The 27,500-nt window shown below is 39.3% G+C and overlaps 4 protein-coding genes, 1 non-coding gene and 1 pseudogene across 6 annotated transcripts in view; 3 read left to right on the top strand and 3 right to left on the bottom strand.

The window, feature by feature from the left end:
- Nucleotides 1-14,165, bottom strand: part of LOC111346309 (serine/threonine-protein kinase ULK2) — a 19,973-nt gene extending 5,808 nt beyond the window's left edge. Inside the window, exons 1-18 of the mRNA XM_088742227.1 lie at nt 13,803-14,165; nt 13,212-13,304; nt 12,833-12,874; nt 12,289-12,321; nt 11,808-11,844; nt 11,647-11,697; nt 11,384-11,506; nt 10,958-11,031; nt 10,468-10,569; nt 10,303-10,361; nt 4,446-4,528; nt 3,922-3,972; nt 3,438-3,517; nt 2,142-2,271; nt 1,946-2,019; nt 1,447-1,483; nt 665-713; nt 1-587 (exon numbers count right to left, since the gene is read on the bottom strand). The exon at nt 1-587 is cut by the window's left edge and continues 612 nt beyond it. Of these exons, the coding sequence (XP_088598353.1) occupies nt 1-587; nt 665-713; nt 1,447-1,483; nt 1,946-2,019; nt 2,142-2,271; nt 3,438-3,517; nt 3,922-3,972; nt 4,446-4,528; nt 10,303-10,361; nt 10,468-10,569; nt 10,958-11,031; nt 11,384-11,506; nt 11,647-11,697; nt 11,808-11,844; nt 12,289-12,321; nt 12,833-12,874; nt 13,212-13,304; nt 13,803-13,895 (1,798 nt within the window). The 5' untranslated portion in view covers nt 13,896-14,165. The remainder of the gene's footprint in view (nt 588-664; nt 714-1,446; nt 1,484-1,945; nt 2,020-2,141; nt 2,272-3,437; nt 3,518-3,921; nt 3,973-4,445; nt 4,529-10,302; nt 10,362-10,467; nt 10,570-10,957; nt 11,032-11,383; nt 11,507-11,646; nt 11,698-11,807; nt 11,845-12,288; nt 12,322-12,832; nt 12,875-13,211; nt 13,305-13,802) is intronic.
- LOC148717509 (uncharacterized) lies at nt 4,823-8,012 on the top strand. The gene is made up of 6 exons (XM_088742233.1): nt 4,823-5,592; nt 5,906-6,334; nt 6,490-6,713; nt 6,985-7,133; nt 7,371-7,562; nt 7,851-8,012. Exons 1-6 carry the CDS (start codon nt 5,215-5,217, stop codon nt 7,943-7,945), a joined length of 1,467 nt encoding a protein of 488 aa, XP_088598359.1. The 5' UTR covers nt 4,823-5,214; the 3' UTR covers nt 7,946-8,012.
- LOC111346206 (uncharacterized) lies at nt 7,823-10,293 on the bottom strand (annotated as a pseudogene). Its single transcript, XR_015994397.1, has 3 exons — nt 9,205-10,293; nt 8,870-9,114; nt 7,823-8,468 (listed from the first exon to the last, which is right to left on the bottom strand). The product of XR_015994397.1 is annotated as an uncharacterized LOC111346206 (transcript).
- A 1,758-nt stretch (nt 14,166-15,923) lies between the features above and the next one.
- Nucleotides 15,924-17,841, top strand: LOC111346307 (orexin/Hypocretin receptor type 1). Its single transcript, XM_022953599.2, has one exon. It carries the CDS (start codon nt 16,135-16,137, stop codon nt 17,389-17,391), a length of 1,257 nt encoding a protein of 418 aa, XP_022809334.2. The 5' UTR covers nt 15,924-16,134; the 3' UTR covers nt 17,392-17,841.
- Nucleotides 17,842-18,776: 935 nt separating this feature from the next.
- The window catches only part of LOC111346304 (glutathione hydrolase 1 proenzyme), a 13,360-nt gene continuing 4,636 nt past the window's right edge, over nt 18,777-27,500 (bottom strand). The window contains exons 4-9 of the mRNA XM_088743565.1: nt 26,871-27,178; nt 25,950-26,083; nt 25,142-25,329; nt 24,268-24,508; nt 23,249-23,398; nt 18,777-19,345 (exon numbers count right to left, since the gene is read on the bottom strand). Coding sequence (XP_088599691.1) covers nt 19,175-19,345; nt 23,249-23,398; nt 24,268-24,508; nt 25,142-25,329; nt 25,950-26,083; nt 26,871-27,178 — 1,192 coding nt within the window. The 3' untranslated portion in view covers nt 18,777-19,174. The remainder of the gene's footprint in view (nt 19,346-23,248; nt 23,399-24,267; nt 24,509-25,141; nt 25,330-25,949; nt 26,084-26,870; nt 27,179-27,500) is intronic.
- On the top strand, nt 20,511-20,584 carry Trnaf-aaa (transfer RNA phenylalanine (anticodon AAA)). Its single transcript has one exon. It is a non-coding gene; the product is annotated as a tRNA-Phe (tRNA).

Here is a 27,500-nt window from a genome sequence, read left to right as displayed (position 1 = left end):
TCTGGTGCAAGCCCACGGTCATCTCAGACCCCTGCGCTTGCGCATTAATAGCTTGAGCAGCAGCAGTGAGAGGGATAGAGGATCCCTTCGGGCTAACTTGAGCTACTTGCCTCTGTGTTGCTGGACTGTTTTTTTGGCTACTGCTACTTTTCAATGCACCTGGGCTACTAGTTGGGCTATTGCCTACTGAGGGTTTAGAGGACGGGGTACCAACTCCCTGCTTTCTAGGAGTCGTGCCTGAACTTGCTCTGCGGTGAGTGGGGGACAGAGAATTTCTAGAAGATGCCTGCTTGGGTAAACTTCCAGTGCGTGGAATGGGCAGAGGAGTGGATGATGGCTGACCTTTTTGTGCAGGTCCTGGAGAGGAACTTGTGCGCTTTCTTATTGGGATCTCAACTGGAGAGGATTCTGCAGATGATGGAGATGACAATGGGGAAAGGGTGGGCGGGGCCTGTACCATAGGGGAAGGGGGAGAGACTGGCGATACTGACTGTGGTGAACCAACAATAAAGGTGGCTCTCTGAGGAGTGCGTGATGATGGAGGAGAAGGAGAACGTGGACTAGTCACAGTCCTTGGAGGTGATTGGCTAAAGACAAAGAAAAATTATAATATTATTTGTAGGTCCTAAATAAATCCGGAGAATTAATGACAAAGAATACTTACCAGTAGAAAGGAAAGAGCGGATCAGAGTGATGCCTCTGCTGATGATGTCCTGTTAAGAGATTGAAATTCATCAACTTATGCCCTACTAACGACAAGATCAAAATGACAATTCTCATTCTATCCACCGTATATTTCCAATGGTTTAAGTTCTAAGAATTTGGTTTTAAATCAAACGTAAGTCCCATAATGATACTTTTATTCTCATCACTTTTCTGCTTAATAGTGATGAATAGTTGAAATAAAATTATTTACCAGTCACTCTTGAGAGTGACTGGTAAATCATTCTCATTCAGTGTAGTTCTAATTTTATATGTAATGGTTCAGAAAGTCTTGATACTGAGTAAATTTTTTCTGGATAATTGTTTCTACTGCTTAAACTAAGAACACAAAAAAATGACTTATTAAAGTGGATATGAAGACTCATTTTCTAGAAGAAAACTTAAACCTCTAAAAACTTAAATCTTAAATGAAAACTTAAAGAAGAAAAGTGAAAACTTAAATCGCTAAAGGGTCAGTGTAGCAACAAAAAAAAAAAAGGTTTGGAATCATGTTCAATTGGGTTGTATAACAATTTTACTTTGATAATGTCAGGGTCATGAGAAATTCTTGTTTTCACAGTCCAGTTACAACTACACAGTCATCTACATTTTTCTTTTACAAAATTCTAATAGCAGAGTTATGCTGCATGGCAGCTTATATTAAGAAGACCTTGGCAATGATTTTGTTTAGGTATACGTGTGGCTTGAGATGTGTGCTGTACATTAACAAATGTGAATACTCACTCGGAGTTTCTGGATTAGATGGAACAAGCACAAAACCCTAAATGATAAAGATGAATATTAAACTAATTAGAATTACAAAATGTAAAAAGAAACAAATTTCTCAAGGAGGGGGAAGGAATAATAATCAAAGTCTCATGATGAAGAGGGGTACGTAATCTCATACACATAAAATCCAAAATAGGGCATAGTTCATGCACTCTGGTCTGTGATAAACTGCCGTTTAACTACTTTATTTCAGTCTCAGAGTTTTTTTTACTTTGAAATGGGTATCATCAGGTCGGTCAGATATAAGGTAGGGGAACTGCAAAGTGGGTTGTTTTGGGGGAACATTTCCCAGGAAAAATCACTGTTGTATAGCACCTGGTACAAGGAGGGGGTATTAGCCTTCTTCTCCAATGCTGCCCTAAAAGCTACAATGTGCCATATCTTCTGCACTGGACTAATACACAGGCTAGCTGGATTAATACACAGGCTAGCTAATAAGTACTCTCAGACAAACCTCAACAGCTAGTTCATCATCTTGAACTGCACTTGGAGGGTAGGCACCTTGAGAACTAAGCTGTGCACTAGAGTCTGAAATAAAAATACAAACAGAAGGATGAGATAGAAACAATGATCAGCCATCCTGACTATTCCTATTTCCCAATTCAAGTTTTGACAATCAAGCACTTCTAAACCCTACATGCAATACTTACTGTTCCCAGAGGTGCTGATATTCATGATTGTGGGAGGGTCCTGAGGGGAAATGCCAGTGCCATCATGGGGTGGAGTGATGTGATGAAGAAGGTCGACTCTAATGTCACCCAAAGCTTCTGCATCAAAGTTCTGTTAAATTTAATTCAGAAATTTAAAAATAAGAATACTAAGAGTTGATTTTATTTGACTTCATTGTCAGGAGAGAACCTTGTTCAAAAACATTGTCTGATTCATGTTTTACTATCTTGATATGATTCATTTGGCTAACCATGCCATGTGTTCACATTAACTGGTTGTTATAATAGCTTATTGCTAAAGAATAGATTTGTATAACATTTGCAGAAAAATCCAGGCCCAGTTGTTGGCACATGAGAGTTACATAACACTGTTTACTGCACACACTCTTTCCTGGGGGATAACTGTCCCTGTAATAGTAATAGTAGGTAAAGTCTGTTACGAGCCTAGTGACCCATTAGGCCAGTGCTTAAGTCCGGTTTCTGTAGCATGAAGTGGACTAGGAGTATTTCTACTCCCCCCTGGATGGGATGCCAGTCCATCGCAGGGTTACCCCCAGCATTAAATTGCCGGTACCCATTTATACACCTGGGTGAAGAGAGGCACTGTGAGAGTAAAGTGTCTTGCCTAAGAACACAACACAATGTCCCGGCCATGGCTCGAACCCGGACCACTCGATCCAGAGTCGAGCGCACTAACCATGAGGCCACAGTGCCTTCACAATAGTAATAGTAATCAAAGTTTAATGTCTTTACGTGGGTTATGGTTACCCATATTGCCCAAGCCACATGTATGAAATGCAAGACAACAACCCACCCATCCCACCCCAGGGGAGGACATCCATCACACAGTAATCTCGTGCGTGGGAAATTAATGTCTCCTACCCCTAACCCTGCAGGAGACGGGACCTCTATTTATTTGTCCCTATCCGAGAAGACTAGAATATCTAAACCATTTCTTGATGTTATAGAAAGGCAGCATATTCTTCTCAATTATTTTAAGACCTTGAGTGTTGGTCCGGCCGGGGCTCGAACCCTCAACCTCTCGCAGATCAGTCCAGCGCTCTATCCATTGAGCTAACCGGGAGGCAGTTAGCTTAATGGATAGATAAACTTGAAGTCTATCTGCTGGAGAGAAAATCATCCTGCAGACAACTGGAGCCAAACCTTAAGGGAGTCTTGACTACTCAAATAACCTTCCCTCTCTAGACAGTTGCTTGGACTGTGCACCAACCCTTCTATAAGGACAAACAATATGTTATATAATGATGGCACACTTACAGGGGAATACGAGGGTGACCTTGTTCCATGAGGACTTCCAGAGTGTTTACGTTGGTGAACTGGGACAGCAACTGGGGTAGCTGAAGACATGTGGATAAAAATAATTTTGAAAAATTTAAAATCACAAAACAATTAAAAAAGAAACATTCTCACAATGATTTTAAAAAGTTTTCCAATTCTCAAGCTGTCCATGGACATTTCCAAACAGCAAAAGTTAGCTGCGTCTAAAAACATCAAAGCTTCTAATATTTTTGATAAATAATTTCTGGTACTCAAATCTTAAGTAGCTGGGTTGCTTTTAAATGAGTAATCAAAATTTCCAGAAAGATCAGAGCCAAAATAATTGAGCCTTTAATAGACAGGATCATAGTAATGGATTTCTTTCTGGAGCAAATATATCATTCATTTTCTTTCTTTGTTCTTGTTAACTGCTTGCCTGCCCATACAGAACATTAGTAGCAACAGTAGTTTTGATCTCGCTTACATGCACGATGCGGAACTCTGCCAGTCAAGAAGGGATGGGCAAAGAAATCCGCTGCAAACCAAAAGATAACTTAATTTACATTTAATACTCAACACTGCTGAGACAAAGTGAATGATGATATACTCTAGTTCTAACACCACCTAAGAAACTTGCTTTGTAAAGAAAGTGATATTGAAAGTGATATTGAAAAGTGAAATTGAAAGTGATATTGAAACTTGCTTTGTAAAGCAAGTGATATTGTTCTCTTCTTTCCTCTGTCAGCCTTGTACTCAGATCATCAATTGAGCATGAGTAACACAGTTCAGAGACTATATATAATAAGAGTTCTTGCTCGCACATGATTTAAATAACACAATTTATGGTTATGTGAGACAACAAAATCATTTTTGGAAAAAGAATCAAATGTCCTCACAATTATATCTTAGCCTCTACCTCATACAATTCAGCTTCAAATTGCTTTGAACAAGCTTTGTCAAGGGAACAGACTTCTCAGTACATTAAAGAAAGATGTAATAATTCTTTACCAAAATCCAGCCTGTCACGAGGATTCCTTTTTAGTAATCCAATGAGTAGGTCCCTCAAGTGGTTTGAAGTACCAGCTGGAATACTGAGGTTACAAAAAGCAGCTGTTTACGTTTCATGGATAACAGTCCCAGTATTAACGAATAATGGTAATCAAACATAGTACAGTGAAATTTAGTCTGAAATTTAGTCTGAAATCAGACAGATTAATTATTTCAAAATCAGGTGAGTGTGTAGCATGGGTTTGATTTGAAATCACAAGTATGATTTTAGACCAAACCAAAGTTGTACAACACAAAGTTAAATTACCACTTAATTGCATCCACTTTAAATCACAAAATTCAGTCCCTCAAATACAGGACTCGACACTAACTTTTTAAAGTGTATATGACATGAAATTTTTTTTTTTGTTTTCTGCTAGTTCGATATATATAACAAACGGTTCGAGAGTTAAAAATCGTTGAAAATAATTATAAATACATAGTTTTCGTTTAAACTACGCGCTAAGTTGGCTTGAAATTTGTCCCCTCGAACGCGCGGCCAAAAGGTCACGTGAACTTTACCTGTGACGTCAGGTTGTTTGACTCAGTAGACCACTTTCATAAATGGCTGCCGCATTACAATTCTTTTGTTTACATATAAATTTGACAGGGTGGCCTCGTTCTCCAGTACAAAATTCACAAGAATACATTATCTCAAGCGAGGCCACTCGGGAAAATTTAAGTTTAAACAAAAGAATATTAATCCGGCAGCCATTTATGAAAGTGGTCTATGGCGGAAAAGAATAGGCCAGTACGGAAAGGTGGACGTTATTGTGTGGCTGGGGCGCCCAACAATAGAAGCTGTACGAGTACCAGCTACACACCAGGTATTTCGATGCACCAGTTTCCTGTAAATCCAACAGTGAGAGCCCAATGGGTGAAATTCGTGCAGCGGCACCGAGTTGATTTCGGCGAACCTGTTGCCAAACATGCCTCGTTGTGTTCGGCTCACTTTGAGCAAAGTTGTTACGAGGGCAGCTTGGCATTTTCGCTGGACGGTATGACGCAGATAAAACGGAACAAAGTTCTTATCAAGGGCTCTGTTCCAACAAGACATGCAGTTCTACCAGAAGGTCCTGAAGTTCTGACAGATCGCAAAAGGCGACAGGTAAGCGTTTTCTCGTGATCTCCGATCATAAACATTAACATGTGTAAGTTTTTCTGATGTAAATAACCTATTCTTTTGGAAGCATTTATGTGTAAAATGTCCGTGTCTAATTGCGGTTTTGCCGTGCTGAAAGCAAACTGAACTGCTAAAACCTATACCTTAGTGAATCATCAACATGTTCACTGGAGTTTTGAGTATTGATTTATACAAGCTTTGTGATCGTTTCGAATCCTACACATAATCTTAGCAAAAGCAAGGGTGTCTTGTGCTCGATATATTTTATCAACCAGGATATTTTATGTTTTTGCTGCAGCTAAGGCGTGATGCCTTTGCAGACTTTCATGAGTCAGAGGCGAAGAAAAAGAAGGTTGATGAGGCCAGGGAAGAATCAATGAGTAACCTTGTAGATGATCATGATGATGATACAAATGAAGAGAATCCGTTCAACATCGCAACAGATGTGTGCATGAGCCCAACTGATGAAAGTTCTGGCAGCACCAATACCTCAACTGCTACTGTTTCTGTTATCACTCCTTTCACTTCTCCAGTTGCCTTGACCTCCACCAACAATACCTGTGCTACGCCAGTCAATACAACACCATCCCCCAACGTAACACCATTGCAAGGCAGCTCTTGTGTAGATTGTGTATATAAATCCAAATTAAAAAATCAGAAGAAGCAAACTATACGTCTAAGGAGAATAGTAAAGGAACAGAAAAAGGAGATAAGAGAGCTCAAAAGTGTGAGTGCTAAACAAAACCTATTTATGCTTTCTTGTAGCTTTGTATAATGGCGAAAGAATAGTATCCATATTGAACTTGATTCAAGTGTTCCTAGTGCTACTCACTCTCACTAGTACTGGATAATTTATTCCATCTTGTTTGTTTGTTATTATAGAAAGTAATTGAAACAGCATCTGAAGGAGAAATTGATGTGCAGGAGGAAAGTGGGTCCAAAGATTTCTTTATCTGGTCAAGCACTGGGACTGATACAGATATGGCAACAGAGAATGAGGATGGGGACTGGAGGTCACAGGCAGGAGGTTCCACAGAAGCTGAAGGTACTGAGGATGATGAAGAGGAAGAGAATCTCTCAGAAGAAAGCATGGAAAAAGATATCAGGTGAGACTACTATTGTAGCTTTCATTGGAATTATACCACTTGCATAAGTGGATTGAGGCACTTAGGGAGTTATGGGAAAGGACAAAGGGAAAATAGCCCTTTTTCCCATCCATAACTCCTCATGTTCATCAATTCACTCTCATATCCAATCTTCTCTCACCCTCAAAACATATAAGTAGCTACTGGGTTCTTTCCCTTGTGTTCCAACCATTATACACAATCTCATTTTCAGATTTTCATGTGTTCGCTCATCTAAAGTAAAATTTTCTAGGCACATACTGGCAAGCTTGCATTTTAATGAAAACCTCAGAAGAGAAACCCAAACATCAAGCGATGGAAAAGAATACATTTGGGTGACTTATCCAAAATTTAAACTGGGAGAAGAGGTTGTTAGAGAGGTGGCATCTCCACCTAGCTATGGTAATTATTGACCATTATGATTTTAAAACTACAGTGGCTACACTGAACTAAGTGTAGGAAATGTTATGCTCTTTTGTTAAGAGTCAGATCACTCTTTTTACCATGATAAGTACTATTGACCAGCATCTTGTGTAAAGGACTCTGCTTCACCTTGTTTCCTTATATCTGATAAAACACTGTTGCACGTTTTTCAAATGACGTCGACATTTTATATGAATTGGGCTGTGATCTTTTCAGGGTATGTTGACACACTGAAGAATCTTCTCTTCACCTTGCCAAAGGCAGAAATGAAGAAAGTAGATGGGAAGTATGCAGCAAGGGTACCAGAACCCCTCAACCGGCAGTTCCCAGACAGAGTAAATAAAGAGGATGCTGTAAAGTTTTACCAGGCAAGAAAGGCAACGAAGAAAACGTCACTATTTCCACCAGGTTAGTTTGCTTTGACTCTTCAAAGCTCATGAAGCGCAATGTTCAAATATGACATAATGTTCTACGTACCAACTGTCATGCAACCTTGTCCTCAGGGTCTATCTTCTTCCCACCCACTAGAACTGGGGAAAAGATAGACCTTGGGAACAAGTTTGCCATCATGGTAATGCACAATGTGATTGTCTCCACGGAGGATATCTTCTACATGTTTTTTCCATAGTAAAAGTATGCTAAACAAACAAACTAAAAATGCACTAACATAATTAAATAAATTTATTTATTTTACAGAAGCAGAGCAGGCAAAACTACAGATGTCTATCAGTGACAATACCTCAAGCAGCAGTCAACCCACTTCAAGACGACCTTACAATTGCTCAATATGACAAAAACCATTGCGAAGTCACAAAAGCCGTTGCAAAAAATAAAGTGACCAAACTTTTGTCACAGGAAGGTTTTCTGCGTGGTACAATTTTCCTTCTTACTTTAAATTTTCCATGCCTGCATTGCACTGTACTCATCGACTTACAATATTTGCACTGTACCTACAACAAGTTGAAATTTTAAATTTAGTCAAACTAGTGTGCATGTAGAACCTAAGCTGTTTCTGGTTCACAGTCCATACATTACCAAACAATAAAACAAGAAACAACCACCCATGAAAATCAATTTGAAAATTGTTGTTTACCGAGACAATCAGTGTAGAACAATCATGTCATAGGTTTGATTACGTGTACTATGCTAGTCTCTGTCATGAGCAGCAGCAAAACCTCTGGTATTAATTTTTGTGACTGGTATTTAGTTCTGATATTATGGTAAACACAGGCTGGTAGTGGTCTTCTGTTATCCCAGCCCATGTAGCCACAAAGCCACCTTGTGGTCCATCGGTATGCAACAGCTCTAATGAACCTAGAGTAAAAGCACAATGAAAATTATATAGGAAGGTGTGTAAGAATGCTCTACATTACTACAGGACCCTGCCTTTCACCTCCCCATGACACACACATTCAAATAAAAAATATTTATGTTTAGGAATTGATAATGAACTGCAGGGCATTTCTCAAGCTTACATTTTCCTACAAGCTACTTTTCAAGCAATCTTATTAGTTCCTGTTTTATCTTAGGTCAGTGCATCAGATAAAAGTCCAAGTAAATGCAAAATCTAACTTAACTTGGTCAACTTTTATAGCTTGAGGTGCCTTAATTTACCCTGATTTATCTGAAGCTTAATGTTTTATGCCCAGAAAAGTGATTATGCTAGTTTACACATTGTATGTTTTTATTTATGTTTTTACTAAAAATGTACTGACTCGTTTTCTGACTCCACCTCGGCGACGGTAAGTCCCACCATCCTGGTTTCTCAACAAGGGAGCCACTTGGAGAAGAACTGCGCGGTTCCTAATCGCATCGTAGTCCTCGTGTTGTGTGATGCATTTTATCCGTTCAATGGAACCATCAAAAAACCATCTTTGCAGATGAATTTGTTACCTCTCTGCAACATCGAAACTCCAGGGAACCAACTAACGTCCCGGTATTACATTGCTTGCAGCGACACCTGAAGAAGACAGCAAAAATGAATTGTTGTCTAACAAAGATTTGCTATAAGTATATATACAAGGAATTTTAAAGGACCAGTTTTACTAACCAGGAGTCTAAGTCTACAGTTCTCTCGTATCTAGCCTCCAGAGTTGACGGGGTAAGTCCATCAACATCGGTTTGTTCGCTCGAAACGCCAGTTTCTTCGTCGTTCTCGTCCGCGAGCGGCTCATCTTGATATGGAGCTATCACACCAGTGATAACTCCCCATTCCTCTTCAGAACTGTCGCTTATTCCACAATCCATACTTTCTATGGAGTCAGACGACTCAATACTCTCGGAATCGCTGGACATTTCGAAGCGTGAAACGATAGAATTGAGCGAGTAATCACAGCGTGTTACAAGGAAAACACTGAAAGTTGTTGACCTTGCCAATCATAGGATCAAACAACCTGACGTCACGAGTCCCAATTCTCGGCCCAGTCTCCGGGAACAATTTTACACATAAATTTAGCGTGTTTCGGGCGCTAAAAATCGACCAAAAAAATTGTTTCATTCATTTTAAACTCTCAAACCGTTTATTATACACATGGAACTAGCTATCAACGAAAAAAAAAATTTCGTGTCATATACACTTTAACTTCCTCGCCGAGTAGCTAGTGATAAGTGAAATATTACAACAATTTCAGTTATTTTGCTAGCTAAAACTGGCTGGTGGAAATTGAAAACCACTAGCCAAGACTGAATTTCTACTTGTCTGTGGCTAGTTGGCTAACGTTGGTGTTGAGCACTGTTTTTAGTCCATACAAATATTTGATCCAGTACTGAGCTGATTTGTAAGAGATTTGCAAAAGTTGTTTTTCATTTTCCTCCAATTTGATTGGTCATTTGAAACAAGCCTTTAAATTTGATTAGTTGTTGTGTTTTGGTAAAGGTTCCTCATTGGCTGGTAAAAGATGCAATTTAGAGCAAAACATTGGTGCAATTCCTGAATAAATTTCACCAATGACAGCCAGATTGGATCACTAGTGATTTCAAAAATTGGATCTAATAAAGCATGAAATGAATATCATGATGATAGCTTTCCCTAGTATGGTAATCAGATTGCATATTCAACCAAAAAGCAGCACAAAACTACTTTTAGATAAAGATATACATGAAGAAAGCATTCAAAAATTATTCACATCTATGCCCTTTGGCCACTCACTTGGGAGAAACAGATTTGCTCTTTTCATAAAACTTCTTTAACTGCTGAGGGCTGTTTGCCTGGAAGATAACAAAATCAAAAGAATTAATCCTTGATTGTCATTTATAGTTACTTTGATAAAGTTTGTTACAATTGGTTTTTAAATGCCAAGGCATGTAAGAGCACCTGAAAAGGAGCTTTACCAGTGAGGCACTGGTAAACAATTGTCCCTACACTCCAGAGATCAGCTTTGGCATCATATCCTTTGGACATTATAACTTCAGGAGCCTTGAATGACAAAAGAGAAACAAACTTGTCAAATTAATTAATATTGAAAGTGTGATAAGGAATTGGAATTTTGAATAGTACTACATGTCACTCAGTAATCTTGAAATATATATAGTTAGATGCTTTAACACAGAGTTCTACCAACAATTGCTGTATACAGACAATAACAAATAAGAATTCTAAAATGTCCAAAATGGCAGTAATTTTCTTTTTAAATTAACCACTTACACTTACAAAGGTGGTTTCACCACTACCTTTTTAATTAAAGGTGAATCCATATTTTTAAATGGCCTCTGAAGACTGAAACAGAGTCATAGTAAAATTCATGCAACTTGAGAATACAAAAGATCTATTTTAAAATATACAAGTATTAGTAGTTTACACAAACCATGTACATAGGAGATCCACATAAAGTAGCAGCCATCATTTTACCAGGGAGAAATCTTGCAAACCCAAAGTCAGCTAAAATAATAATTAAGAAAAACTAAAATCAATTTTTTATCACTAAAAAAGTAAATACCTCAGAAATCTGCCACTATACCAGTCCTGATCCAAAATAAGAAAGGAAAAGGAAGAGGCTAGTAACTTGATGTTGTGAAAAGCTTCTTATGACAGAATACTGCGAGAATAATTTAAGACATTAAGGCTCATCTCAGAGAGGGTTCCCTATAAAGAAGTTTGACACCATGAGGGTGAAAGATTGAGGTTGAACTGAGGCCAGATGGAGAGTAAATCCCCAGACAGACACCTAGAGAGCCCCTATTATTGGTTACACCCAATGAGACATAGAAAGTACCTCCCATCCAAAACTTACCAATCTTTATTTTGATCTGTGATGGTGAGGGTGTGGTTGTCCCTGCATAGTGCAGCAATAGATTCTGAGGCTTTAGATCTCTGTGCACAACACCTTTGGATTGCAGCGTGCACATGGCAGAAGCTATGGAGAGCCAAAATGATTAAAAGAATTGAATATCATGATATGTCAGAACAAATACATTACAGCTACATTCCAGCTGAAAGACAATGTAAATTTGAAATAAAATATCAACAGTGGGATAAAATTAATGAAACCCATACCTATTTGACGTAAAAAAATATGGATGGTATCCTCACTAAGGGTTCCCTTTGCTGTAGAGAAAAATGCAGGTTTATAATATGTTGATTACCCTTCAATAACAATGTAAGTGTACTTAAAGTTTGGTAACCTGTTTATTGTAACAAAAGTGAAATATTCTTACCACGAAGGTAGTCTGCAAGATCTCCTCCATTGCAATACTGTTGAATTAAGAATCACTACTGCTTAACTTGAGAATAACACCCAGATTTTCATTAAAACAAAAAGTGGTAAGAGAGTGGTAAACAGAAGGAGAATATGTGACATAACAGCACAATGTCTGAAAACTCCACTGAGTATAGCAAAGGTGGGGTCCTGATCCTGGTTTCCGTTTAAAAAATTTCATGTGTCAAGTATTTAAAAGGGAAAACTTCAAACCAAGGGAATGAGGTGGCGAACAACAGGAAAACATGTGAGATAAGAGCTCTATATCTGAATAAGGAATTAACACTACAGGCCATCAAAACTTTGGTGAAATAATCTGTAACTCTTTGTTCTGTGTTGCCTTGGTACATTTAGTACTCAATGCAAAGTGTGTGTCAAATATTCAGTGACATAAATTTTAATTACAAAGAAAAAGTACCCAAGGAACAAAGGTTACTAACCTCCATAACAAGAAAGACATTGTTGGATGTTTCCTGAAAGATATAAACAGTCAAAGATCACGTATAAAAAAGTTGCAACTTTTATAATAAACTTGATAGTATTGTTAAATCCTAAACCACATAGCATGACCGCAGTCAATGTTTGTGACAAGGTAGGCTTAAGATCATGACAAAATTACTAATAAATAATTTTCCACACAAAATGATCTTTATTCAAAATATATAAGCTAATAAGTCAAATTATACTCCAAACCCAGAGAGGTAGAAATAGTGACGAAAACTTTAATCCGAAACGGTGGAAAGTACAAGTTTTTGACAACGGTTTCTACTTTGCTCTCCATTTTACTTGAAAACAATTGTGTTACTAAAAAAAGATCAATTTACAAGGCACGCAAGTATGAAAGAAACGAACAGTATTTTTCCGAAAAAAAAAAAAAAACTGTGGTTAGTATCTTATTCATTCATTCTCGGCAATCTTCCAAAATATCCAACCACATGGCCACATCTTTTTCGAAATCAAAAATTTTTATAATTCCATCATTACCTGACAGTCGAAAAGAGACACCACATTTTCGTGATGAAGTTCCTATCATGGAAAATATAAACATTGTTCACAGATGAGTACATTAAACGGGTTTCGTATTTACAGTATCTTTAATCATACGGGAAAAATTCAATTTTCAGTACAAGGATATATGACAGGAATGTTAAGAACCCAATATAAAGTTTGACCAAGGGCAATTGCTAAGCCAAGCACATGACAACTGCGTGAGGGATTATTATTTTTTCGATGAACTTTCCCCCGGGCATATATTGCGTCTTGTGATCACGCAATTGACTATAGCTTGTTAGACAAAAGGCTCACTCTGCAAAACAAATGTGTATTGCATAAGATTTCTATGATGAAGTTCTCGCTCTCTCACCTTAAGAATTTTTATTTCCTTTGCGAGAAGATTCTGAGTCTTGGAAAGATTCTTCTTCGCAATCACCTTGATAGCTACCACGAAGTCATCTTTCTGCAAGAGGAAGAAATCGAAGCGGACATCACGTACAATCAGAAGGGAGGAAGTCAAAAGAACACAGTACTAGTCGAAAGTAAAACTTGTACTGGCGTTTCTCTGCGGCGATATGCCCTGCGCGTTTCCGATGGGATTTATTACTGAAGCCACGTAAAATGGCACAAATAAATCTGCCTGAGACTCAACAATTTATTCATGACAATTAACTGAGCAAATGCAATGACGAGCGAGTTGATGGTATGCTCGATATCAAAATAAAATTTGCGTAATGAAAGCATATCATATAAATGCAAGTTCAAAAAACGCAACAATAGGTTCCAATGTTTTCGTTTATAAGGCAAAATTTCGGTTAGTTCATCTTCGGAAATCTATAGCACATTTGTCTCCTAGATTAAAAAAAAACACACTCGGAAAATTACTCGGCCATAGGCGAATCGCGTCGGAAAGCGAGCGATCAAAAAAATTTTCTCGTCTTCGCAAAGCAGTGGACGTTACCTTTTTGTGATGTCCTTTAAAAACCACCGCAAAAGCTCCATGTCCAATAAAATCTTTCTTGTTGTACACAAATTCACCAACTAGCTCTGACATCCTAGAAGATACTTATTCTTTGTGAGATGAAAGAGCCAAACAGATTCTCTTCGTTGGAGAGATTTCTGGCGAGCGATCGAAACGAAAAAGCAGCCAATTTATCGCCAATCGACTGGGCTTTGCGAGGACTGTGTTGTCCCTTGTGAAAGGGATCCATCAACATCACTGCTATTCGTCCTCCATGGCTACACATTCACTTATTTCCCATGAAGATTCCGTCTCTATCGGCGAGGAGCGTTTGTTTTTGTTTCGTTGGGTGAATACATTTTATTTCACCGCTCAAAACAAACTTGCCGAGTGACGTCATTGGACGGGAGGTCACTAAGCTGTTTAGCGGAGTTGGGTGGAAACTTTTAAACGTGACCTGGGTCGGGTCTGGAGAGGATTAACCGATTTGGTGGAGTGGGTGTAACTAAGCAGTAAGAGAGGAATGCTCGCTCTAATAGGTATCTTTGAACCATGTTCGCATTTAGGAAGCATGTAAAGCCACCTCTTTGTAGGAAAAATGTCACAAGAAAGTGTCTGATTCAACAGAATCAAGTTCCCTTCTAGGGTTTATCATAAGAAACTAGTCAGTTCTTTGATCAAAAATAAGAAATTAAGATGGCCCAAGGACAAAAGTAGTCAGTTCTTCCTCAGTTCTTTTTATTTCATCTTCCACTGTAGTAGTCTAAGAAGTGTCTAGAAATAAAAACTACAGGATCCGACTCGTGAGGCAAAGATAGCATTCTGTTTCAAGAGGATCATACATTTAAGGCCTCGAGCTCCCTGGATGTTGATTTAAAAAAATGACGATTGCAGGACTTTCGATGGAAAGGTTGGTAATATAGTGGATACCTCAGAAAAAGAGAGGTATTCTCTGCCTCAAAACAATCTGTTTCCATGGTGTTCCCATTAAAATTTAGTTAAACTTATGAAAAGCTCAGTGCTGTGATTTCTTTAGACGACCGGGCTAACTAAATATTTTTTTTCCCGACATCACAGATATCATCATTCTTCAAATTGACGCCCTGGGCGCTTATTATGAATTTCAGGAAGGAGGAACGCGTATAAGAGGAATGCACAGCTCTATCAAAGAAGGTGCTTATCTTGCTTCAAGTTTTTTTTTCTTTCTCTTTCACTTTTCGGATTAGACAATCACCAATTTTCATTTGTTTCACTTCTAGTTGGTACTTCCCTTAAATATACAATGTTTCATTGCGTAGCAGATAAAAAAGTATTGAATTCAAAGTCATTGACCTGAAAAATCGCTTTGTTGTTACTCATTACACAAAACTAAGAGTCGATGACCTGGAGGACTTCACCATAAAGTCATTATATTACGCTTGTGTGGCACCATTAATTGCAAAAATAATTACATAATTAATTATATATGAAGATGAACTGGAAAATTATATCCGTTTGAAGATGCTGGAACCGGAAGATTGTGTCTTAAAAAGGGAAAAATATTCCCATACAACCATTCTTGTTAAAACAACAAGAAGATTGGCTGCACTTGTATTAAATGATGCTGTCAAATAATCACAAATTTGAGGTTAATACACTTTGTTTACCGTCAGTTTACTTGGATTACTGCTTTTAGATATTTGCGCTTTGAGGTTATGATTTTGATACTTAGAGAATCGAAAGCTCAAGAACCGTAGAGAGAAGTCGTAATTTTCATCGCTTCGTCGATGCATGAATTATTATTTCCTTTCCTAGTTTCGTTTGCTAATTGCCCACACTGAGAAACAATTTAGCAGTCTTTTTTTCCACTTGCTTCCTTTTTCTAGTGCAGGTTTATCCAAATAATTCAGTGCCTTTCCTTTATAGCTCAAAAAACTTAAACTTTCATCACCAAGTGAGCATAACGATATAAAATTTCACATTTAAAGTTTGCATACTTCAACGCCCACGATCCAACTTGTTTTAGCAGTCGTTACATTTTGCGCATGTTCCGTTGCAGTTTCACAGGGTGCGGTGCTGGTGCTCCACTGACGTGGCGGGATAAACACCCGCCAAAATATCACGCCACCTGGCAAGCGTGTCATCCATAGCAAATATCTCTTAATCCATAGAATTTCTACGCTCTCGATAGCAACATCTGTTGCACTTGAAGCGCCCTGGTTTTCCGGCCGTGAACATTATGAACCCTTAGTTCGGAAATGCTATTAGGGGATCAACTCTAAAACAGACGGGTGCCGGTTTTCGACGCGCGGATCGTATTTCAACGAATCCTTTAGCAAATTGGACGAATGTTATGACACGCGCTACAGGAACTCAAAGCTCGGCTTACCAAGAGACCATGGCCGTCGGAAAAGTAGTCGCCTTATCGCTTATCCTGGTCGTGTCCACTACTGGTAATGTGTTGGTTTGTTACTGCGGGCTGCGATCTCCGAGGATGTCAGCCATGAACAGCCTTATTGTGAATTTGTCCATTGGAGAACTTGCCATTGCGTGCGTTGTGATTCCACTTAAAATCGAGCGTGAGATTGTAGGGGAGTACTTGCTTGGGGGACCAACGATATGCAAATTACTAGAATACGCCCAATCGGTTGCTCTGGGATCGGTAACAGTGACTTTGTTAATGATAAGCATGGACAGGCTTTATTCGGTGTTTTATCCGCTGTCGAAGATAACCCGTCGACAGGCTAAATACATGGGCGTATTTGCATGGTGTTATGCGTTGTTGTTCGCTAACCCCGTGTTATATTACTTCTTGGGAGCGAAAAACCAACCGCAAGCTTTACTGTTCAGCTGTGACAAGCACTTGGCTTTGCGGTGGAAAGACAAGCTTTATTCCTTGATTCAACTCTGGGCAATATTTTTGTTGCCGATAATGATTATGACTGTGACATATTTCATAGTTGTGAGTAAGCTGTTGAAGCCTGATTCGGCGACTCATTCCGTAAACAAAATTGGTGCCCGCGAAGGTAGGCCAGACGTACCGATCAATATTCATCGTCGATTCACCAGCTCTCTGCGATCAAACGCTGTTCCTCTCGCCAAACGAAAATCAGTAGTGATGAACCTTATTGTAATGGCTACTTTTATTTTTTGTTATGCTCCGTTAGCGGCGATTTACGCTCTGGAGACTGTGGGCAATCCTAAGAAAAAAAGCGTTGAGATGTTTCGCGATTTCGCGTCTTTCCTGGCTTTGGGAAAATTGTGCGCCAATCCAGCGGTGTACAGCTTTTTCGACAGCAATCTTCGGGATCAGATGTGCCGGTGCCGGCAGAAATCCGCCCAGAACTCGCCCGTCCGACAGAAAATTATTTATCCGGGAATTTGTACCCAGGGGAAACTCAGTGAACTGAATGTCAGTAACTTTGGCAGACTCGTGGACTCAAAAGGACAAAGTACCGTTTTTAAGGAACCGCTGTTGCGTGTGTCATCGGGAGAAAACCCGTCTCCGAGCGCTCCCGGAGCTAAACGAGATAAACTGGCTCGATTAATCAGTAACACCCGACGTTACCGAAGTCTTGGCCTCTCAACTTGGAGAAGTTCTAATATCTAGGAATAGTTAAAAATGACAAGAAAACTTAATCCTCAGAGAAACAAGCCAGCACTGATCAAAACAATTTTCAAATGGAAAACATACAGGAAAACTCCTAATAGTTTCATAGGCAGTACACCTACCTTGACTCGAATTCGAGGGGTTTTAAAGATATTTTCTGACATGCTTCAATATAGTTTGTGTCTGCTGCAACTTAGGGCGGTATGACTAATAATAATTGTGGAATCATTATAGGTTAAATTGCCGAAATTCTCCCCTCATGGGTTATTTACTTTGAGAATTATTTCTTACTCAACGATTTTGAGTTACTCCACGATAAAATTTTTTTCTAAAGAAAGTACATTTATAATTTATTTTAGCATAAACCATCAAACTTTAGTACATACCGGCAACGAACAAGCAATTAATGAATAAAAAAATTTGCGTAAAAAAGCGCAGTTTGCTACAAAACTTTTAAATTTTCTGAGGAATTGTACACTGATTCTTATTTGTATCACAAGTGCTATCGTAAATGGTGCAACCATACGGCGTATTGGAGCAAACCCAATGAACGTCCACGATAATTTGAGCATTTCATTACACATTGTCCTTATAGACAGTCCAGGGCGTTATGGGAAAATAACTGGTGGTAAAACAAAACGCTGAGCGGGAGGCACTAAGGTCGGTTATTTGCACGAATTCCAACCAAAATCATGGTTTCACGCAATCAGTTAGCCTTAGGTTTTCCCTTAAGAGGGTTTTTCCTTACTTTGAATTAATTAAATTGACCCTGTCAGCTTTCGGCCCTCTTGACACAGTTCACAAAACTGAAATGTTCAGATTAAAGGTGCAGCCAAATTGAAGAGGGTTTTGAGTGAAGTTTTGTTGAACAACGGCTAAACAATGTTTACATTGAATAATTAAGGTATCGCTAGGAAGTTGCGAAAAGGGTAGAAGGAAACCTCACCTTGAAGTAACGGTTAGAGAGGGAACAAAGTGGCCGAGAAGGAAACCTATTTATCGAGTAACTTTGCGGATTATTGAGCCGAAACAATATTTTACACTTTTGAGGCCACTGAAGTCATCTTAATGAGCCATTGCTAGAGTTACTGTTGTCCGTGGTAACTACCTAATGACACGTGTAAAATTACTAACTCAAAACCGTGACATTTTAAGACACTCTTTCGATATCACATTTTGTGGTGATTGACCAATTGAGCCGCTGAAAGTCACCGAATGTGTTGTTTTGGTTAAAAATTACTGAAAATTTCCAGAAATGAAATAAATCCTAGGACCCATCCGTATATCTCTGCTTCGCTGATTTTGGCCAAAACAATTGAATGTGATAATTGAAGTTCACCACGACTTTGGTACCATTAAGACATTTGCATCCAACAATCTTCAGCTGGTGGAAAATGCTCTTTTTAATCACATTTGTTGTGGCTTGTTTTTCGTTTTGTAGGCATCTACTAAGATACCCTCAATTGATTTCTGTCGTCTACTAGAAAATGAACTGAAAACTACAAATGATTCAAAATTCTGGCTCTGAAAGTTCTGAAAGTCACAAAAGGTGAGATTTCAGTGTTTCTCAGTTCAAATATCGAGTCGGAGATTAACATCTTCTGCCTTACTCTTTGGACCATCACAGAATTATCTATCCAATATATTACAACTTTGTTGACTTAACGTACGCGTATCATTTCATATCATACTTGGAGTACAAAATACTCTCCATTTTTTTTCTTAAGTTTTTCTTGCTTGAATCCTTTCGCAAACTGTTGTTTAAGAAGAATGCAAATTTCTGTTAATATCCAGCAGGCTGTCCTCCTTTCCTGTAATCAGATTCTGCGTAGATTTGTGGTATCAAGCCGTACACATATCCTTTCCTTTTTCCTCGGTTGTCGATAAGCTTGTACTTGTGGGGATTTCTCACAATTCCTTGGACTACACCATGACTTATGTCACTAACGTTGACCTAAAATTAAAGAGAATGATCATAAAGGACATGTCAAAGAATCTAGTAAGTAGGAAATAGCTAAAATAGTTTTGCTATCACTGCTTGATCAGATGTAACAACAATGTTAGCCCCTGTGTAAGACTCCCATTATGCGAGCAGTGAGAGGACATCAAAGCAAACGGGGACGAGCAAAATTAATAAGCCCGGAAAATGCTCGCATTTGTGCTGTGGGAAAGAGAGGATGATGCAGGTAATTCTCTGTTGCTGTGAGGAGAAACAATATAAAAGCCTGCTGGGGAAATGTGAGTATTTCCTTTAAAGCCAAACTTACGCCAAAAATACAAATAAAAAATAGTGCTATCACCCCAAAATAATGGTATTCGACAACGATCAAAATAAGAATGTTGCTCTAGAATGTAAAGAATTCGTGAGATATCTAGGTATGATAATTGACAATAACCTTTCCTGGAAACATCATATTGACCACGTAGCAATTAAAATGAGTCAAACTGTAGGATTGATCTGTAAACTACGGCATTTTCTGCCAAGACATACTCTTCTAACTATTAATCGATCCCTTCTTGCCCCTTAATTAACCTATGGTTTGACGGCCTGGGGTCAAGCATATAAATCGTACCTTGAAAAGCTTCTCAAGCTTCAAAAGCGAGCTCTTCGCTTTATCTATTTCTCAGAGCGAAATCAGCATGCCTTTATTTATCGGACGCCGGTGTCTTACCGTTAAAATTTTTGTATTATGAGCATTTAGCTAACCTTATGTTTGAAATAAGATACAGTAATGCTTCTGGAAACATTTAAAATCTTTTTCAAGATGTCTCTGATATTCGAGCCCCAGATGGGACTTGAATCCCCGATCCTCCGTGATCTAGTCGGATGTTCTAACCACTGAGCTACTGGAGACTCCATGGTGAGCAAGGGTCAATTTGTGGGCCTCGACTGGAACCGCATCGCGCGGCTACACAGCCAAGTATTAGTCAGCGCCTCTGAAACTCACTAACAGCATCACGCTGTCACATTGATATGCTTTAATGTACATCTTGATATGCTTTAATGTGACAGCGTGATGCTGTTAGCGAGTTTCACAGGCGCTAACTAATACTTGGCTGTGTAGCCGCGCGATGCGGTTCCAGTCAAGGCCCACAAATTGACCCTTGCTCACCATAGAGTCTCCAGTAGCTCAGTGGTTAGAGCATCCGACTAAATCACGGAGGGTCGTGGGTTCAAGTCCCATCTGGGGCTCGGATTTTTCTATTACATTAAAATTGTTTCATCTTTACATGTCTCTGATATTCATTCTTATAATACTCGATCCTCTGCCTCTAATCACTTTTACACACAAAGTTCCAGACTCTCAATTCAAGTGAATTCATTTTCTAGAATCGGAACAAAAATATGGAATGAAATGCGTGTATCTTTTAGAAAACTTTCAAAAATGCCTTCAAAAGGAAAAAAAAAAACATCTTTTGAGATCTTAGCCTCAGAAGATTGTTATATTTATCTTCCAGAAATCGTTTAAAAATTTAAGTTGAATTTATCTTCCTCTTGATTGATCAGTTGATATGTATTCAATTATATCGTTTAATGTATCAGTAATTTCCCGTCCAGACTGTTGTCATTTAATATTAGTAATATCATTAGTTTATCAGTAGTCTCTAGTTATTGTTGTCAATTCTAGCTTTTTCTTAGTTCTCTCGTTACTTTTAGCTGTATTTAGTTGTATCTGTTTCCTGTAAACATGACCCGCCTAGATTAGCTTAGCTACCCGCGGGAATGTTACTGTACTTTTATCTCAAAATACAATAAAATGTATGTATGTATGTATGTATGTATGTATGTATGTATGTATGTATGTATGTATGTATGTGTGTGTGTGTGTGTGTGTGTGTGTGTGTGTGTGTGTGTGTGTATGTATGTATGTATGTGTTAAAGTAGCCTGCAGAGCAGGCCTTCTTGTGGAGTTTGGGCGAAAATTAGGACTTTGGGCTTTCTGTTTTATTTTCCAGACCGCGCGTAAAATGGAGCGAGGCGAACAATTAGAAGGTGGGGGGAGGGGGGGAGGAGAGAAGGGAACGCCTGCCAGCAGAACTTGAAAATTTGAATAACCCGTTCGCTCACGAACGGGCGATTCTGATTGGTCCAGTATTTTTTATTGACAGCAGAATGTGACGTCAGTTTGTTATGTATCACATCCAATGTGGCGTTTAGCGAAGAAGAGATATATCCAGAAAAGAGATAGATCCAGAAATAAAGATGTGTTGGCGGTCTTACCGACAGGCTTCGGTAAAAGCATTATTTTTAGATTTGGTGTGCGAGTCAAGCAGCTTCTCACGAAGAAACACTGTTGCTTGGTTGTCGTTTGCCCTTTGAAAAGCATCGTTGACGACCAGGTTGTCGAGGCTCAAGAAGTTGGCTTAAAAGCAACAAGTCTTTCTCTTCGATGAAGCTGGATCGATATTCTCGCTCATATTTGAGCATTTTCTTGATTTCGGTGTAGGTGGTTTGCACATACGAGCGGCTTTATTCTTCCTCCATGCCGGGCTAGATTTGTTTGGCGTATCTAATTGCCGCTTATTTGCACTTTTGGGCTTTTCTGGATTTTTGCATTGGTAATTTGCGTTCTTAAGGTGAATGCATGTAGCTGTCCCAAGTTTCTGACTTTCCTAGCACACGGATTGCAACAGCGATCGGATAACTGTTCGTTGTTTTGAATGAGTTCGATGCCAATTCCAGCACACACGTCTGATAAAATTACTCCATAAGCATCACTTCTCTTCGATGTTCTGAATAAATTTTCTGATTACAGGTATGAGCCGTATTTAACTTTAAAACCACAGCCGCAAAATCGACAATTCTCGTTCGGCGACATGTGAACACAAAAATTGACACATGTGATTTCCCTTCGAATAACAACAAATTTTGACAAGCAACGGAAGTGAAAATCCACTTCCGTCGCGCCACCTGATTGGCCAATTGTGTGCGCATTATCGTTACTCGTGCATATCTAATTAGAGGGCGTTTTTCAAACTTTCAAGTGCTGCTGGCAGGCGTTCCCTTCTCTCCTCTCCCCCTCCCCCCACCTTCTAATTGTTCGCCTCGCTCCATTTTACGCGCGCTCTGGAAAATAAAACAGAAAGCCCAAAGTCTTAATTTTCGCCCAAACTCCACAAGAACGCCTGTTCTGCAGGCTAGTGTTAAAGAGACTGAAGTGTATTGTATTCATCTTAACATTAGCCAGCCCTGCTTGCTCCTTGTAAGTTTTAATTAAAGTACAAATACAATAGCTAACTTTCTTCTCTGGTAACATTCATCATAAAAGAATATGTCCAGATTCAGTTTTTGTTGGCATCAAATAAGGAAAGAAGAGTCTGAGCCCTCGATGTGAACCGAACCAGAAATTAAAGATGTTCCCGGCGTATATCTGTTAGATATTCTAACAACTGATAAGGGGAAAATCATAATGGCGTTGGCATCTACAAAGCTCCCGCTATGTGACAACTGTCTTGATATAAGCAGTTCTTTGTTCTTTTTCAAATGATCGTCGTTGAAAACGCTATGCGAGTGCAACAGTTAGAGCGCCTTTTGAATGAGTGTCGCAAAACCACAACGGCCAACCACATGAAAGAAAAATTCCGTTCAGAATAATTCCACGTAAAACCAACCAAACTGCCTGAAGCGCGGGAAAACAGGAATGACCGAGTTGGGACTGGTTTTAGTTTTGCATCTGACTGGTTGAGAAAGTGGCGCTAGTTTTCTGGACCCATCACAGAGCGAAGCAAACCAAAACCAGAGCAATTACTTTCGACGCTCAATTGAAAATTAGACAGCTGCAGTGCACGAACCTACCAAGCCTAAAATACGGTAACCATCGAACACACTTTTTGCAATGTACATGTATCTACAAACCTTATGTCCCAAGGAAATAAGACCGTTGACGACCTCTGTTGGAAACCTAGTCTCAGCGAAAACAAAATTAGGATAAAGCTGTTCGTGTACACGCGGCATTGTAATGGCTGTCTGCAGGTTTTTCTTAAACCAAAAGTAGTTCATTATCGCCTGAGGAAGAAGAAAACACAAGAAGAGCCTCAAGTTAGATTTTGGAATTTATGGGGCTACACGGGACGCTGGATGATTATGGTATCAATACCGCAGTGAATTTCAATGAATGACTTTTCGTTGAAGTTGTTTTTGTCTCCTTAACCCTTCAACATCTAAGAATGACCAGCATCTAATTTCTCCTTACAATAACACCCTTAAATCAATCATTAAGGTCACGAGAATAGGGGAAATGATCACCAACCAAAGAAGCTCTTGATTGTTACAAAACTTCTCCTTGTCAGCACCTTAGGAAATGTGTAGCTCGGGGACTGGTGATAATTGTAAGAAAACGAGAAAGGAATAGACGCTGGACTGTTGTGCAGGAGGTCCAGGGTTCGAGAAAGGGATAGACCGCTGGACTGTTGTGCGGGAGGTCGAGGGTTCGAGCCCCGGCCGGACCAACACCTAGGGTCTTAAAATAATTGAAAAGAATTTTCTACCTTTCTATAACATCAAGAAATGGTTAGATATTCTAGTCTTCTCGGATAGGGAAGAATAAATGGAGGTCCCGTCTCCTGCAGGGCTAGAGGCAGGAGACGTTAATTTCACACGCACGAGATTACTGTGTGATGGATGTCCTCCCCTGGGGTGGGTTGGGTGGGTTTATTAGAGTGCTATGTGTTAGAAAACTCTTTACTGGGTTAATCATGTATCTATCCTCTCGAAATAAAAAACATTGTATTGTATTGTAATGTATTGGACAAGCTATAAACATGCACAACGTTTCAAATACGCAGTCATAGTTGTAACCCACCCCGCCATGGCTACTTAACAGGTGATAAAAATTTCTATACACGGTATTTCATTGGATCTCAAATAAAGTTTACCTGTGCAACAGAAGTTGTTATAATGGTACCCCCAGCAGCACCAATTGTCATTAAGACATTTCCCTTTTTGTCCAGTACTATCGCGGGCACGGCCGAGGACTGCGGTCTCTTGCCAGGTTTTATGAAATTGACAGGAGATGGCGGAAGTCCGAATTCATTTGTCACGTGTGGTGCGCTGAAGTCGTCCATTTCATTGTTGTAGACGAAGCCAAGCTTGTTTGAGAGAAACTTGGCTCCAAAACTGCAACAAAACAAAAGACGGACGGAAATGTCAATAATATCCTCAAACTCAAGGAGCTGGCGCTCCAATGGTTAATTTCAGTTGAAATTACGTCAGCTACTGAAGTTCTGTTGGCACGACTGCCCGTTTTGTTGACGATTAAGAACAAGCACCGCCATATAGCGCTGCATTAGTTGATTATTTTATTTGAAGATTTTGTCAGCTACTGCCCGTTTTTTGATAGCTAAGAACTGGCGCATCATGTCTGTCACTCTTGTGCTTATTCTGTACCTGCGACATCCTATTTTTATTCCATGAGCCCAAATTTTTTTTTTTTTTGGCATTAAGGACGATTACTGCTCTGACATATGGAGAGGTACATTTTGGTATATCCTACGGTCGCTGCTGGTTTAAATGTGTTAATTTTACACGATTTGGATTTTTCCCCGATATCTGTCCACTAACAATCCCTTTTTAGAGAAGCAAAAACTTTCCTGAAGCGGATTCTCGGATATTTGCCAGTTTTAATTGGTAACGAACGGTGCAAAATAGTAAGGGGGTTAGGATTCGCTGCTGGTAACAACAATTATAATTAGAAGAAAAGAACCAAGAAAGCAACAAACTGTTCCTTGAATTCAAACTCTAGTTACTTACTATCCATTTACGGTGCTTGTAAGTGAAACTGCATCTCCATTGGCGGCCAACACGGATAGGCTTGTCGTTCCAGTTTTAATGGGTACATGGTACCTTGAGCCATAATAATCTCGAGAATGCGTCATGGTGTCCGTGATTCGGTGTCTAATGTCTTCGGCCAGTTTTGTGCTCATCATTTCTTTCACGGTCTGGTAAAAGCAGATAGATAATCAAAGTTTGAGCTTTTGCAGGAAGATCATCAAACATGCATCGATTGTCATTGGGAGAAGAGCGTTATCCGACCTCCACATGAGACAGAGGCTAGAATTGTCTGCACATTAACCTCCACATGAGACAGAGGCTAGAATTGTCTGCACATTAACCTCCACATGAGACAGAGGCTAGAATTGTCTGCACATTAACCTCCACATGAGACAGAGGCTAGAATTGTCTGCACATTAACCTCCACATGAGACAGAGGCTAGAATTGTCTGCACATCACGCTCAAAACTAACTTACTATAACTCAAGTTTACTTTTTGCTAGTTATGTATTGTAACACAACATTGCTTAGTGCTTCATGTGTAAACCAACTTGCTGTAACTCTAAAACACTTGGTGCATCTCTACGAGACCCATATAATGTGACCAAAAAATAAGCTGTGCGTAACGTACAAGCCAACTTTGTGAAACACAACAATTCTTCATGCAAGCGTCTCTCCAAAACCAATGTATTGTAATGCAACAATGCCTCAAGTTATACGTCATGCAAGAACCAACCCATTGTAGCGCATACCAACAGAAAAGAATTTGTTAATTATCGACACAAACCTTATCGATGTCTTTCTCGTAGTCGGGGTCAGCTAACAATGATCGATACTTGTACGCAAACTTAAATGCTTCAATGATGCGATGATATGTTCTCACTGGGTTATCTTCAAGGTCGCTCTGCTTTAATTTATATCCTTTGGAGTAAAGGAAATGGATGGAAATTAATGAGCTCAGCTATGTACTGATACAAACAGGGGCGGATTAAAAAAAAGTTGATGTGGAGAATACAGGATTATGCGGTCCCGAAGATGTGGCGCTGTTACAAATCAATAGTAAAACTTTATTACACGACTCGGGCAGTCAGAGGGCCAATAACTAAATTCAACCAATCAAAATTCTCTATTTCCGGTCCAATATTCTCTAAGTATTGGACCAAGCAATGCCCGAATAGTCCCGAATGATCCCGAATGATACCGCTTTTGTGTCCCTTTGAACTTCAGTCGTATAATAAATCTCTTATTAACCAAGCTTGCTTGGGACCGTACTGGAAGAATATCGGCCCTCGGTCTTTTTTGTACCAACCTCGCTGCGCTCGGTCCGTACTGTCAAGACCTTGGGCCGATATACTCTCCCAGTACGGCCCTCGCGCTTGGTTAATAAGATATATATATTTAACCAGTGTAAACTTCAATGTGGACAAGGTGGAATATAAAAGAAATTTATTCTCTGAGACGTCGTATGACACTTTTTGCAGAACGATATCGGCAGAATGCTATTTTTCATCTACACCTTATCAGGAGCAACTTCCTCCTCCTTTCCTGAATGAGTTAGCCTATAAATTTCCAGCCTTCTAGTCAGATGCATTTGGGTCTGTGCAGCATGAATACAACCCTCATCACCAAGTCGGTTTAACATCCACCCGGCTTAAGATTGGGGAAAACCTGTATTTTTGAAACGGAATGGTACTGGTTAACTTCTTACCCTTCAAGATATTAAGGGTCAAAGCCAACACTGGGCCAGCGGTTGGTGGAGGAGTGCTAAGTAATGTCATGTCGTCCAACTTGCTTTTTAGCACGGGACGAAACTCTACTTTGTAGTTTTTGAGATCTTTCAAGGTTAACACTCCTCCAGCGTTGCGGACTTCTTTTATTATTGATTTACTCATTGGCCCGTTATAGAATGGTTCTGCACTTCCTGCTCGTGCAATAAGTTGTAGTGTTTTAGCCAACTGCGGTCTTTTAAGAAGGTCTCCTTTTCGAAGAAGCTTTCCGTTTTTGGTAAACACTCGTCTGTGTAAATTAAAGTGTAAGACAAACGCTAGTTAATATGTTGTGGTTAAACTGTAGTCTGTAACCTCTCTGGGTATATTGTGAACCTTGAAAACTGCTATTTGTCTAGGTCATTATTTAATAGCTAGGGGTGTTTGTATCGAAACGCGCGTGTTTTAACTGACCAACTAGCCGATCAAAGCACTATTTCTTTTGGAGTATAGGCTAAACAACCAATTAAATTCAATATAAGAAGAAATACTGCTTCACGGAATACAAGTGATCGAGTAACACATGATGTGTCAAGAGGTATTCCCCATTGATTAATTGATTAATTAGACAG

This window comes from Stylophora pistillata, chromosome 13 (assembly GCF_964205215.1).
Source record: "Stylophora pistillata chromosome 13, jaStyPist1.2, whole genome shotgun sequence".
NCBI classification, from domain to species: Eukaryota; Metazoa; Cnidaria; class Anthozoa; order Scleractinia; family Pocilloporidae; genus Stylophora; species Stylophora pistillata.
Note: the sequence above shows the minus strand (reverse complement) of the source record. Positions and strands in the feature narration are given on the sequence as shown.

What these genes read in the sequence shown, in the direction of transcription:
- LOC111346307 (XM_022953599.2), top strand. Translation starts at nt 16,135, where the DNA reads ATGACACGCGCTACAGGAACTCAAAGCTCGGCTTACCAAGAGACCATG.
- LOC148717509 (XM_088742233.1), top strand. Translation starts at nt 5,215, where the DNA reads ATGGCGGAAAAGAATAGGCCAGTACGGAAAGGTGGACGTTATTGTGTG. An exon ending in AGCATGGAAAAAGATATCAG is followed by an intron (nt 6,714 to 6,984) that starts GTGAGACTACTA and finishes AAAATTTTCTAG; the next exon opens with GCACATACTGGCAAGCTTGC. An exon ending in GGCATCTCCACCTAGCTATG is followed by an intron (nt 7,134 to 7,370) that starts GTAATTATTGAC and finishes TGATCTTTTCAG; the next exon opens with GGTATGTTGACACACTGAAG.